The 13,610-nt window shown below is 37.3% G+C and overlaps 1 protein-coding gene across 1 annotated transcript in view; it reads right to left on the bottom strand.

The window, feature by feature from the left end:
* Nucleotides 1–2,474: 2,474 nt before the first annotated feature.
* Nucleotides 2,475–13,610, bottom strand: part of LOC137248797 (protein retinal degeneration B-like) — a 35,629-nt gene continuing 24,493 nt past the window's right edge. Inside the window, exon 11 of the mRNA XM_067779697.1 lies at nt 2,475–2,553. Within this exon, the coding sequence (XP_067635798.1) occupies nt 2,475–2,553 (79 nt within the window). The remainder of the gene's footprint in view (nt 2,554–13,610) is intronic.

The raw sequence follows: 13,610 nt of genomic DNA, 5'->3' as shown, positions 1-13,610 counted from the left end.
TGCCGGATATAGGTCCCGTACATTCCGGTAACTATCACCATTAAGGAAATGGGATTCGACACGGGTAGCTGAGGTTGTCAATTGGGTTTGAGAAGCTATAAATTGCGCTGGCAACCTCTTAAAAGGGTTACGCTACACAACTCATTAAATCAATTTGGCGGTTTATTCGTCGCCTCTTACGATAGGCATAACTGCCGCGGGTATATTCCAAGCCCCCTAACTCGCTGGGGATTAAGGAAGACTTTTGGAGAAGGTAACGTTAACCAGTACCGCAAGAAAGATCCAATATACCTATAACACTGAGAAATTTTTCGAGCATATTTCAATGCAAATAAGAAGATTGCTTGACTAAGTGAAAGCCCCATTTCACTTAACTAAAATTGTTTCCTACCCTCAGGCAAAGCCTTAATGATTCCTTGAGTGTGTGAGGATATTGAGCCTCTCATCAGCTAGTGACATCATGTTGGCTTGGGTACATCGTGAACAAAGTATTAGGCTTAAAGCCAGTAGCAATTGTCTAACACGATAAAATATGACCCAGGCAAAACAGGTTCATCTTAGATAAGAGTTTTGATTTCAAACCACATCATGACTACAGTCAAATTCAATGCCAGGGAATACAACATGGAATAAGTCATCACAAGAGCGGTCTGAGAGTATTAACAGGGCCCCCAGCGGGTTATGGGGTCAGAATATACCCGCGGTTGGTATGCCTGTCGTCCTCATGGAAATTGGGGGTGGGAAGGGAGGGATGGCCTGGAGGTTTAGTTTGGCAATGTAAATCTTCCGATATGGTCGGGCTAGCACCTTAATGGTGCTGTGTTACCGGAGCATACCGGATCTGTATCCGACAAAATACCATCACATCGATAACACTTCCCTAAACCTGCGGGGCGAAACCTTATCGCTACAACATCAACAACAACAAGTATTAACAGGGATGATTTCAGGCCACTGCCGGTTCTAAATCCACATAAACAAACTTAAAGCTTTCCTGGTTTACAACTTTCATGCGCTCTTCATCCGTCTGCCTTTTTTATATAAGCGATCGAGGTGGATGTTTACGGTCGGTGCCAAAACGGTTCGGTAAGCGAAGGCTACTCTTAAAGCTGTTATTCGATGTAAAGATTTTGGAGCTTTTAGAGTTTGTGCCCATGGTGCGTGCAAATGGTGTCCATCAGCAGTTTGTTTTTTATTTCTGTTAATTCTCCAATTCTCGAAGTTTTCTTATCGCATTTGCAGCTTTTTTCCTGATTTGACGTAGTCAATCGAATTTTGATGCACTGGGCGCAGATAAGCCGTGGCTCCTTGAAAAGCGCCATATCGAAGAAACCCACCTCAATATTGAGGAGAATTAGATAAAAGCCACTTTCCTGTGTTGGAGATTTACTTGCAGGACTCTCAACATCCATCTTTATATCTACCTCATTCTTCTATACCGATAATGTAAGGGTTTCGATTTCTCTTTCCTGCTCCCCTGCTTCTGACGTGCTATTCTCTTTCTAAGGCGCAAAAAATACTGCACATGACCATACTGACGAAACCCTATATATAGGAGTGACTCGGTGATTTCCCGACCAGAGACTGTTATTTCAGTATAAGCCTGTGTAAGTCGTCACATTTCATTTCCATTATTGGACTGATTAAGTGTATCGACTAAGCAGGGCGAAGCGCTGTTAAATCAACAACAACCACGAAAAGTGCCCATGCTCCGAGACATATTTGAAAAACTTCGTGTATACACTATCCGGCGGAGCCGGTCTGTTGACTTGGAGGATGTCGTTCTGACCCTCCTCTGTTGGTCGAGGCATGACACGTGTCTTCCAGTGTCGTGTTGGTTACTTTGGTTCTGCTGCTGCACGCACAGTATGTCGCCCGACTTCAATACACAACTGGAACCGTTCCTTAGCGTTTCGGGTAATTGGTACTAGCTTTCTAATCACCACTTCTTCCTCTCATATGGAGTTTAGGGGCCAGTTCACTTTGTCCCGCTTCATACTGATTATTTATCTCAGCTTTCTCTCTATAGATCTCCACATTGCAGCGAGCCCTGGCCTATACGGTTTTCTGTATACAAGCAGCGCTACAGTCGGACATTTCTTCGTCACCTCGCCCATCTTTGCAGCTGGCTGGACTTCCTAGATGATATCTTTTTTGCTTCTCAGAGCAAGCAGAAATTGTTGTTACTTCTTACTGGCTTCCAAATGCCTCCCTCAACAGTTTCCTAATTTAGTGGAATTAATGTGTTATCAATAATTTTCTCTCTCTCTGTATTAAAGTTCTCAATTGGTATTCCTCTGCCATGCCCACACTACTTACCCGAAAAATTAAAAGAAGCACGACGCAAGTTGGAAGGGAAGCTAGGCCTTAAACCACTTCGGAGGTTATCGCGCCTTGCATTTATTTATTTGATCTCAGGCTCTTCTCCTCTCTGTAGCGTCTGCCTCCTGGAACCTTTTTCAGTTTGAGGGTTATTACCCGGTAAGCTGGCTGTCCGATCGCAAGCGAGACTTTCGCCTTCCATATAGGTTAAGGCGGCAATCCACACAAATTCTTAGCACGTATGAAAAGAGAAGCATAGAAATATTAGAATAGTAACCCCAGATCTAGAGCATTATCAATAGAACTTTTGCTAGAAATTTATCCTATTTCTGAAGATTTATTTTTGTGTTTCTCCCCCCTCCATAGATTTAATTGACATTGTCAAAGATCAATTGTTTGGCGGTGACTATGTTAAAGAAGAAGACCCAAAGCTATTTGTATCTGAGAAAATTAATTAGGTGAAATGCAAGAAACAACAGCTCGTAATATGTCCTTGATGTGCGCCTATAAAATTTGTCGCGTTGAGTTCCGTTATTGGGGAATGCAAACAAAGATTGAAAAATTCATACATGATGTAGCTTTACGAAAAACTATGGTGCGTGTACATCGACAGGCATGGGCGTGGCAAGATGAATGGTATGGCCTAACAATTGGCGATATACACGAGATTGAGCGTCAGACACAGCAAGCATTAGCAAAGAAAATGTGTGGTGCTGAGGGTAGCGAAAGTTATGCTGAAGATGGTGAGTTAAAATGAAATCGTGACAAGTAAGTTAACGAGTTTTATAATTTTCATGAAAATAAAATGGTATATTAACTTTGTCACAAATCTCAAAATTGTAAGTCCTTAAAGGAAAATAGCTATACCCATCAATTAGTATAATGAAATGATAAGGATAACGAGCTGAATTAATTTAGCCATCTCCGTCTGTCTGTCTGTCTGTTTATATGCAAACTAGTCCCTCAATTTTTGAGATATCTTGGTGAGCGGGTTTATTTAGGTTGTCCGATTAGACATTTGTCGGAACCGGCCGGATCGGACCACTATAGCATATATCCCCCATAAAACCGATTTTTCAGGAAAGAGAATTTCTGTCATATCTTCCTCGATTTATAAGATTCAAGCTTCAAATTTCACCATATACTTTCGTATATTGCACATATTTTTGTCTGTAAAATTGGATGAGATCGGTTGTATATATAGCATATATCCCCACAAGCAATTGTGCAGACAAGAAGATTTTTGTAATTTTTTCTTCACGAAAATAAGTGCCATCTAAATTTTAAACCAAATTTTATTTGGTGTGCAAAAAAGTTAAAGATTTAAGCTCAAGCTTTTAACCGTGTAGCTAAATTAGCTTCATTAAATACAAATGAGTTAAGTTAATTATTTTTTTTATTAAATCAAATCGTATGACAAACTTATTGAAAAAGTTAAATCTTCATTTATTATATAATATAATTTATAATTTATTTAAAAAAAAAACCAACATCCAGATTTTTCATTATCCATCAATTCTCTTATGAAACCCAGAACTTCTGGTTCAGCTGCATTTACATAAAGTTTCAATTTTCCGTACTTCCCATGATTCGAAAATAATCCCACCGCACAAAGTTGTCCATTCACGATGCCCGGTGCTCCGGAATCATCAAGACACCCTCCACAGCCAGCTTTAACACAATACATATTTTTTCCTTCTGGATAATCCACACATTTCTGTGGTTCCACTATAGTATCGTTATCTTTTACGAGTTGAGAACGCTCTCGGTAGTATTTTGATTGTGATTCAGTTCATTCACTAATTTGTATATTTTTGCCCACCGAAAGTTGCTTTTCGCAAAGTGGTATTGGCTTCACTCCATCCTTATTTTTAAAAGCTTTCTTCAGCTTAATTCCAGCTATATCCGTGTTGCTTTTTCTGCATTTTAAATTATTTTGATAAAATACTTTCTTCACTTTGCGATGTGGTCCATGGAAGTAGAATGCATTAGTTATATTAGCTTCAACCTTCAGTAAATTTGTTTTTACATCTTTCAGGCATATCGCAGCTGTGATCACTATTTGCATAGTCACTAATGACCCAGCGCAATGATATTTTTCCCTATTAAGTAATGCTACCAAATAACGCCGATCATCAATTTCCGAATATATATGGGCCAACAGACAGATAAGCACCACAGCCAGAATCGCGAAATAATTGCTTAAGTTCATTTCGGTTTCTGTTTTTTTTTCGCTGCTTGCTAAGAAGTATAAAGTAACTATAGCAAGAAATGTTTTGCGGGCGCTATTTATATAGAGCGGTGAAGCTCGATGAAATTTTCGGGTGCACTGTTAGAAATCTGATCCTAAATTTTTAACCATTAACCGGTTTAAACACTTTTGAAACATTTTGCTACTAAATTGGAAAACTTTCATTTTAATATTGTCTTTCAATTTTATTCAATTTCAATTTAAAACTTGTATAAATAATAAGTTTAAAATTTAAAAATTGTTTTAAAACAAAATCAAAAAATACAAACTTGTAGTCACTTCTGGGTTTGAAGCAAAAGCAAAGGGTTTCAAAAATCTAAAAATAAAACTGGCATGGAAACGTCTGATTTCCAAACAAATCATAAGGGTTTAAATTTGGTTCCGAAAATTCAAAAGAAACACAAAATTTATCTGTGAAAAGTGCTGCAAATTATCGAACCTTTTTAAAAAAAATTTTGTTATACTCATAAGGTGTTATGAAATGATTTCTAACACAGTAGGTAGAGCAACGCTGTAGGAAAAATCTCTAGTTCAAAACTGGTGCGTTTCTTGTACATTCGGAACCTCTACTAGTTCGCCCTCTATATCTTTTACATGCTTCCATCTGGGATATTTAACATGGTGATGTCCTAGTTGGTTCGAGTTGCATTCACTTTTTTATAGTTCCGAACTGTACAAATATTTCCACTTTAGAACTAGTTGATTTATTTGAACTATTTCAGCAGTTCAAAACTAGTGTAAAAATGACAGCTTAGTTGTTACTATTTGTAATAGGTGGTACTATTTCGTTGGTTCCGAACCGAAGATAAATTCTAAATGCTGCTTCTTATACGATATTAGAGCATTTATCGATACCTCCGAGCCAGTGAGAAAGTTTGGGAAAAGAAATCATACTCATAGTCGAAGTTACTTAAATTTGGTAACAGTTATTTTGTAGATACCATATTTCTCAAATTAAATACGAAAAATAAAAACCTAAGTTGTCGATTTTGTAACTGTGTAAAAACTTGTTAGTACCGAACTTGTAGTTATTTGGCTAATTAGGTCTAGTTCCGAACCAGAAATGTTTATCACTAGTTACTGATTGAAAGGATTTCAGGGAGCTGCCTTCTCTTTTCTTTATAACTTCTCCAGTTTCAAATTCAAACCCAGTTCTATGCACTCATTTTCAGGAAGACCGGTATAATCCATATTTTAAACAAAAATTGGTTTTTTCATATGTCCAAAATGCATCAGATTTAGGCTCAAACTTTTAGCCGTGTGCCTGCCACAATCTCAAACTACTTATTGATAAAAAGCGGCCGTCGTGGTGTGGTGGGAGCGTGCTTCGCATACCACACCAAAGGTCCTGAATTCAAGTTCTGGTCAAAACAACATCAAAAATTCAAAGCAAGTTTTTCAATTGGAAAAAAGTTTGTCTAAGCGCGGTCGATGCTCGGCAGTGATTGGCGTACAATCCAAGCGTATTTCTAGTATGAAAATAAAACATGTATCCCGCTAATTTGAAGGGAAAATTAAAAGGGAGCAAGATGCAAATTCGAAGAGAAGTTCGACCTAAATTTTCTGTGTGATAAATTGCGCCAAGCATTAATTAATTTTTTATTTTTTTATAATTTTTTACGTTTAATGCGTCAAGAGTAAAGCAAATTCTAAAACAGTTAAACAAACAGCTTTTGTTCTACCAAAACAGCAAAGTCAATGTTTTTATGTTTATTCCAGCGAAATGAAATTAGCGCATAAATATTTGGCTATTCTTTTTCAAAGGAAATTTTAGTTGTATTTAATTGTTCGTTTCTATATTTGTACAGTTGAATTGTGGTACAGTAGTCGCTCATAAATCAGAACCTTTAGTAATTAGAATGTCGAGAAATTAGAATCAACCTTTTCAATACGTTACACGATCTGAAACTAGAATCGAAAATTCTAATTTCTGAGCGTATTTTGTTTTTTGTTGCAAAATATATATAAAAAGGGGAATCCAATTTATTCAAACGCTCGGTAGTCGTTAGAATTTCGTCACGGTTCTGTACAGCTTTTGTTAGTTTTTGTGTGAAATTCGATGCGCGTGCACGAGTTTTGGTAAAGTAATTCGCTAAAATGCCAAATAAATGTAAGAAAAATATTTTGCCCTTGGAAACCAAAGTTCAGATCTTGGAAAAGCTTGACAAGGTGTTCAAGGGAAGCGGTTAGCCCTAGAATTTGATGTGGCTCCATCTGCAATCAGCTAATACCTATCATACGGCTAACAAAAAACATTGCACATCGCTGAATATTAGTTATGAAGTTTTTGTTTCATTTCTGAACTTTTCAATCGATCTTTTATGTATTTTTAATGAAAAAATATATTTATTGTAATTGGAGTTTTTGTTTTTTGGATCTTGTTTTGATTCAGCGTATATATACATATGTGTATATTTAATAAAAAAACATGTGATATGTATTGTACTGGATTGTTATCTTATATTTTATCGTTTTTATAAATAAAAGTGAATAATACAAGATTTCGTTGTAGTTTTTTAGTGCAAATTGACTTAATTTTTAAGGTTTTATACAAATAAAACCACGTACAGGAATTAGAATTTTAAGAAATTAGAATCATCCTAAAAACAAAGTGGTTCTAATTTGTGAGCGCCTACTGTATTAAGTTCACATAGGTTAAGTGATACGTGTACAATATGACCGTACTTTTAACCCTTCCACGCACATGGGACACAGGTGTCCAAAAAATATTTCCTTGTATAGCAAGAAGGCTACAAAGTTTTTTAAACGGTTTTATTTAGCTTGACTTGACAGGCTGGTTGGATGGATGGTTGGCTGGCTGGCACGAATTTTGTAATTGAAATTTAAGTAACTTCCCTATAAGCTACAAGCTTGAAACTTGGAATATAGTTCACAACCCCATGACAATGCAATAATAAGAAAAAAATCGCCGCTAGGTGGTGCAAAGATCGAGATATTCACAAAAATCGTATTTGTGGTCCGATTTGGCTCATATTTGGAACAAATATTACATAGAGTCCGGAAGAATTGACATCAAAATATTTTGGAGTTGGAGAAGGGACAAGCCTACGTGGCGCAGAGTCGAGCAAAGTCTTTGGAAGGATTATGTATTGAGGACTTAGATTGTAAAAAATTGCCAGGAAAGAGTCCTTGTAATAATGAGTCACTAAATGAACTAAATAGAATGAGAAATAATAGGCAATTAAATAAAGGCTAAAAAATTTAAAATAAAATAATTAAAAAAAGAAATTTTAAGTTAAACGGTTTTATTGAAAACAATACTTACATGAAGTAATAATAATACTAAAAGCTAGAAAATAATTAGGTAGGTCCTAGGTACTAGTCACCACACTCCTCATCAATTTAGAGCGTTGATCAGACAATTAAATAAAAGCGTTGGACGCGTCATATTTCTATTGATAGTCATAAGTAAGACCACCTGAACCTTAATCAGGTTATGCTACACCTCACATTTTTAGAAATTTCACGGGCCCAACGCTTTTATTTAATTATCTGATCAACGCCCTAGATTGATAAGGAGTGTGATGACTAGTACCTAGAACCTACCTAATTATTTTCCAGCTTTTCGTATTATTATTACTTCATGTAAGTTTTGTTTTCAATAAAACCGTTTAACTAAAATTTTTTTTTAATTATTTTATTTCAACTTAAGTAATAGCATTTTTCGCTTTATGCTTGTTGGCTATATTCGACGCCATTTCGAACGAACGCAAATCACGGATAAGTTAACTAGTATTTAACCCCGCCAGATCGACCGCTTAAGCTCAGCTGAAACTTCAGTTAAAGTAGACTGAAAACTGCAGAATAAGTTTAAGCGTAATTTAACTGACAAACTGAGTTGAAAGCCATGTCCGTTCGTCCGTCTGTCCGTCTGCTAACACGATGACTAGAGCAAATAGATGAGATATCTAAACCAAATTCGGTATACGGGCTTATCTGAACCCAAATCGTTGGCATTGACGATATCGAAAAGTTAGAAAAATTAAAAAAATTTGGAAATATGGGCATGGCACCACCCATATTTAGAAGAAGAAAATTTGTAACTTTAACATGCCTTATGGCCCTTAAAGACATAACATTGACATTTGGCAGAGACAATACCCTTGCAAAATTATAAAGACTGAGTGAAGATAATCAAAATCAATGCTATAAATCGAACAAATATCTCCAAATCCGAAAGAAGTTTGGCATAAGCATTTTTTTCATAACTACCTACAACTTTTAAACTGGATTTTTACACGCTCAAGTTCGTGAGTGGTAGCCTCTGTATCTTTTTTGCTTCTTTCGACCGAAAATGAGTTTAGAATAGAACCATATACATTAGGGTGGGTCGATTAGTATGGGCGAAACTTAACCGATATCGCGCCATCGATTTTTCGATAGGATTTGGGCTCAGGAAAAAAAGTTCCATTACGCATACCCAAAAACCTAATTTTCGAGCCTGCGAAAATTAATTTTTTTGAGTTTTTTCGACTTTGATTTTTAAGGTTCCTTTCATGACCTACTAAAAAAATTGTCATATGTATAGGTACCATATATATTAGGGCGGGTCGATTTGTGGGGAGGCAAAAAAATCGCCCATTGCTCTGTGAAAATCATATTCTGGGGATCAAAATAAGAAACTTTGTCGAAGGAATCATACCTCTAAAACGAATTCTGATGTCCCCCCCCCCCCCCCAGGCAGGGGCAAATTTTGAAAAATACCACTTTGACCCATTTAGAGTGCTCTACTCGAGTCCAATTGTATGACCGACCCCCACTAACTTTGGAGGCCCGACCCACCGATGCTAGTGGCACACCCCCTGGAACCCCCCTGGGGTTCACCATACAAACATTTCAAATTATTTTATTGCAAATTTTTTTATTTGTTTATACGTAATAATAAAATGTTACGTATACGCAGTGGTTCACCTCTTTTCAAGTGGTATGGATAAGTTTGTGCTGATTTTTTCATATGAAGTGCAAAACCGGCAATTTTTTGAAATGTTTGTATGGCGAACCCCCAGGGGGGTTCTAGGGGGTGTGCCACTGGCATCGGTGGGTCGGGCCTCCAAAGTTAGTGGGGGTCGGTCATATATTTGGAGTCGATTGGAGCACTCTAAATGGGTCAAAGTGGGATTTTTCAAAATTTGCCCCTACCTGGGAGGGGGCATCAGAATTCGTTTTAGAGGTATGGTTCCTTCGGCAAAGTTTCTTATTTTAATCCCTTGAATACGATTTTCACAGAGCAATGGGCGATTTTTAAATCGACCCGCCCTAATATATATATAAATATTTTTTTTTTCAAAAAACTGTTATCGCCAACGTTTTTAGCGGACATTTTTGGGTCGGACATGGTATACATGAAAATTTTACAATCAAATGAAAATCTTTTAGTAGGTCATGAAAAAAACCTAAAAAATCAAAGTCGAAAAAAAATCGAAAAAATGAAATTTCGCAGGCTCGAAAATTATTTTTTTGGCTATGCGCTGGGGAACTTTTTTTCTTGAGCCCAAATCCTATTGAAAAATCGATGGTGCGATATCGGTCAACTTTCGTCCATACAAATCGATCCACCCTAATATGCATATGTACCATTACGCAGCCTTATAACACTATTAACCGCACAAAGCAAACAACAACAGCGTTTCAAGGGCACAGCTGGGTATGTAATGTTCGGTTTACTTGTTTATTTTATATTTATCGAAAATGTCTCTTAAGTATGTATGTCTGTTCGATATAATTGTAGTACCCTTAAAAAAACGCGAGTACTCCATAAATAGTGTAAGGAATACTCCTTTGGGAGTATATGAGTGTTCCAAAACAAATCTGTATTCATACAAAAAATGTGCTCCAATTAACATTGCGATGTCCTAGGAGAGGAATAGGTGATCCCACTCTCGCTTTGTTTGTGAGTATTCCATAGAGTACATACGTGAGAGTACTTTCCAAAGTACTTTCACTGTCGTACTCCATGAAGCTATTAGATGTGAGGACTCTGACAAGATAGAAGTTAAGTCAATTATGCTCTATGAGATGCTGCTGTAGTGGAGCGCACTGGGCGGATATCGCTGGTTTTTATAAACGGCGCTATTAGAGCAACACCTACCTTGGCTTTGGTGGCACGCTAAACATTACACACGAGGCGATTGTGGCCCGGTCTTTGATCAAGTTTCGTGATACGTTGTAGGGGATTTGTGACTTCGGCCACACTACCATTCTTACCGAATTAGATTCCGTCCCAGATAGGACAAACTATTATATGCCGAAAACTGCCCCATGTGTCAGTTCCTCATTAATTTTCTTGTATGAGGACTGGGGAATTGGACTCGTCTGGGGCAGTGGACAAGTTAGCTGGCTTACAGAAAAGTCGACGTTGGCTGGGAAGGTTTGTAGAGGATTTTTGCAAGGAGTTAGAACTAGAGATAGTAGCAGTGTTTTTTTTTTTAAATCTATAGACGTTTACGGTTAAACTTTATATGGATTGCTAAGCGTCAAACTTTAAATACACCTCTGAAATTGCTGCGTATAAAATTTGTCCTACTTAATTTCAATACGCATTATACTCAGATGTAACTGAAATATGTTTCTCTGTTTCACCCTCTACACTAATTCTATGTATTCTATGCGTGTCCACAGTTCATCGCAACTGATTCAGCTATATGTTATCCCCTATGGCCATCAGAGGGTTGTGTCTCCGCTTTTCGGTACACACTGTGCTGTAGCTAGTTATTTAACCACTGTCGCCAGATGGGTCTCCTAAGCATTATCTAAGCGAGGATAAGCATTTTTTTACGCGCAAACGTAAACGTATACGCGTGTGAAAAAAAAACACGGCTAATGTTTCGTCATCCAAACGGAGATTGAACCGATTAAGAATGCACTTAATGTGATGATATCTATACTGTAAGAGAACTTAAAGTTTAAGCGAAAGCCAAGAGTCTTACCAAAATTCTGAGATCATCCGTAAGTGTAGTCTAAAAGTGCCTAATCTCGTTTGTGGCTGGACCAAACTAAAGTTAGGATGATCTGAGTCAATATCAGTATTCCAAGAAGTTGTCACATAATTTCTCGGCGCGCAACTGAAGTGATCATAGGGGGCAGTACAGAGTACAGAACTCCGCCAGCTATGCGGATGGTTAGAACTAGATAACGTCGAGCCGTGTTAGTGCACTAAAGCAACAAAGTGGTCAATAATTAGCCTAACACAAACACAAAAAAAAACAAGTAAGGAAGGTTAAGTTCGGGTGTAACCGAATATTACATACGCAGTTGAGAGCTATGGTGACAGCATAAGGGAAAATAACCATGTAGGAAAATGAACCGAGGGAAACCCTGGAATGTGCTTGTATGACATGTGTATCAAATGAAAGGCATTAAAGAGTATTTTATGAGGGAGTGGGGCATATTTCTATAGGTGGACGATATGGATATCAAATTAAAGGTATTAATGAGGGTTTAAAAGGGAGTGGTGGTTGTTGTTTAGGTGTTCGCCTTTTCGAGATATCGCCATAAAGGTGGACCAGGGGTGACTTTAGAATATGTTTGTACGATATGGGTATCAAATGAAAGGTGTTAATGAGTATTTTAAAAGGGGGTGGGCCTTAGTTCTATTGTTGAACGCCTTTTCGAGATATCGCCATAAAGGTGGACCAGAGGTGACCCTAGAATTTGTTTGTACGATATGGGTATCAAATTTAAGGTATTTATGAGGGTTTTAAAAGGGAGTGGTGGTAGTTGTATATGTGAAGGGGTTTTCGAGATATCGACCAAAATGTGGGCCAGAGTGACCCAGAACATCATCTGTCGGGTACCGCTAATTTATTTATATATGTAATACCACGAACGGTATTCCTGCCAAGATTCAAATCCTTTGATTTCGCCCTGCAGAACATTTTCATTTTCTTTTACTTAATATGGTAGGTGTCACACCCGTTTTACAAAGTTTTTTTCTAAAGTTATATTTTGCGTCAATAAACCAATCCAATTACCATGTTTCATCTCTTTTTTCGTATTTGGTATAGAATTATGGCATTTTTTTCATTTTTCGTAATTTTCGCTATCGATAAAGTGGGCGTGGTTATAGTCCGATATCGTTCATTTTAAATAGCGATCTGAGTACCCGGGAACCTACATACCAAATTTCATCAATATACCTCAAAATTTACTCAAGTTATCGTGTTAAAGGACAGACGGACGGACGGACGGACGGACATGGCTCAATCAAATTTGTTGATATATGGAAGTCTATATCTATCTCGATTCCTTTATACCTGTACAACCAACCGTTATCCAATCAAAGTTAATATACTCTGTGAGCTCTGCGCAACTGGGTATAAAAAAGAAGCGATTCACACACGGAAGTAGTTCTAGGATTTAACCCTTACGGGTACACATTTGTCTAGCCAGACCACTTTAACTAAATTTTTTTTACAGAAATTATATAGCTACAGTTCTGAGATCTTACGATATCTTCAAGCTTCAAATGAGCTGTAGCTTCGAAGCAAAAACTTAAAACCTAATAATAAATCTAAATTTTATTACTTAATTTATAACTTAACTGTACAAGAGAGGTCCAACCATATCTATGAAGTTATGGGTGAAACAATAACTAATGACGTAGTTTTTTATGTGCCTTTACGGTGAGCTGGAGATATGAAACTTGAGCCGTAAGTCAGTACCCGGTGACAATGCAATATTTTATCAAAAAAATAAAAAATCCGCTAGGTGGCGCATGGATCGAAATATTGAGAAAACTAATTTTAAATTGGGAATCTTGCAATCGATTTTTAACTAACTTCCTGGATATCTAGAGACTTGAAACCTGAAATATAGTTTAAAACTCGGTGACAATGCAATGTTTGATCAAAAAATTTGAGCTACGTAATGCACAAGTCGAACTATTTAGAAGATTAAGCCATACCTTTATGGCTAGCCTCCTGATTGTTGCAGGCGTTGTAGAATTCCACCTCGTTGAAGGCCCAACTAAATACACGCACTTGCATACTTTTAGGCGTACGCGACTTTCATCACGATT

This window comes from Eurosta solidaginis, chromosome 4 (genome assembly GCF_040869045.1).
Source record: "Eurosta solidaginis isolate ZX-2024a chromosome 4, ASM4086904v1, whole genome shotgun sequence".
Taxonomy (NCBI): Eukaryota; Metazoa; Arthropoda; class Insecta; order Diptera; family Tephritidae; genus Eurosta; species Eurosta solidaginis.
Note: the sequence above shows the minus strand (reverse complement) of the source record. Positions and strands in the feature narration are given on the sequence as shown.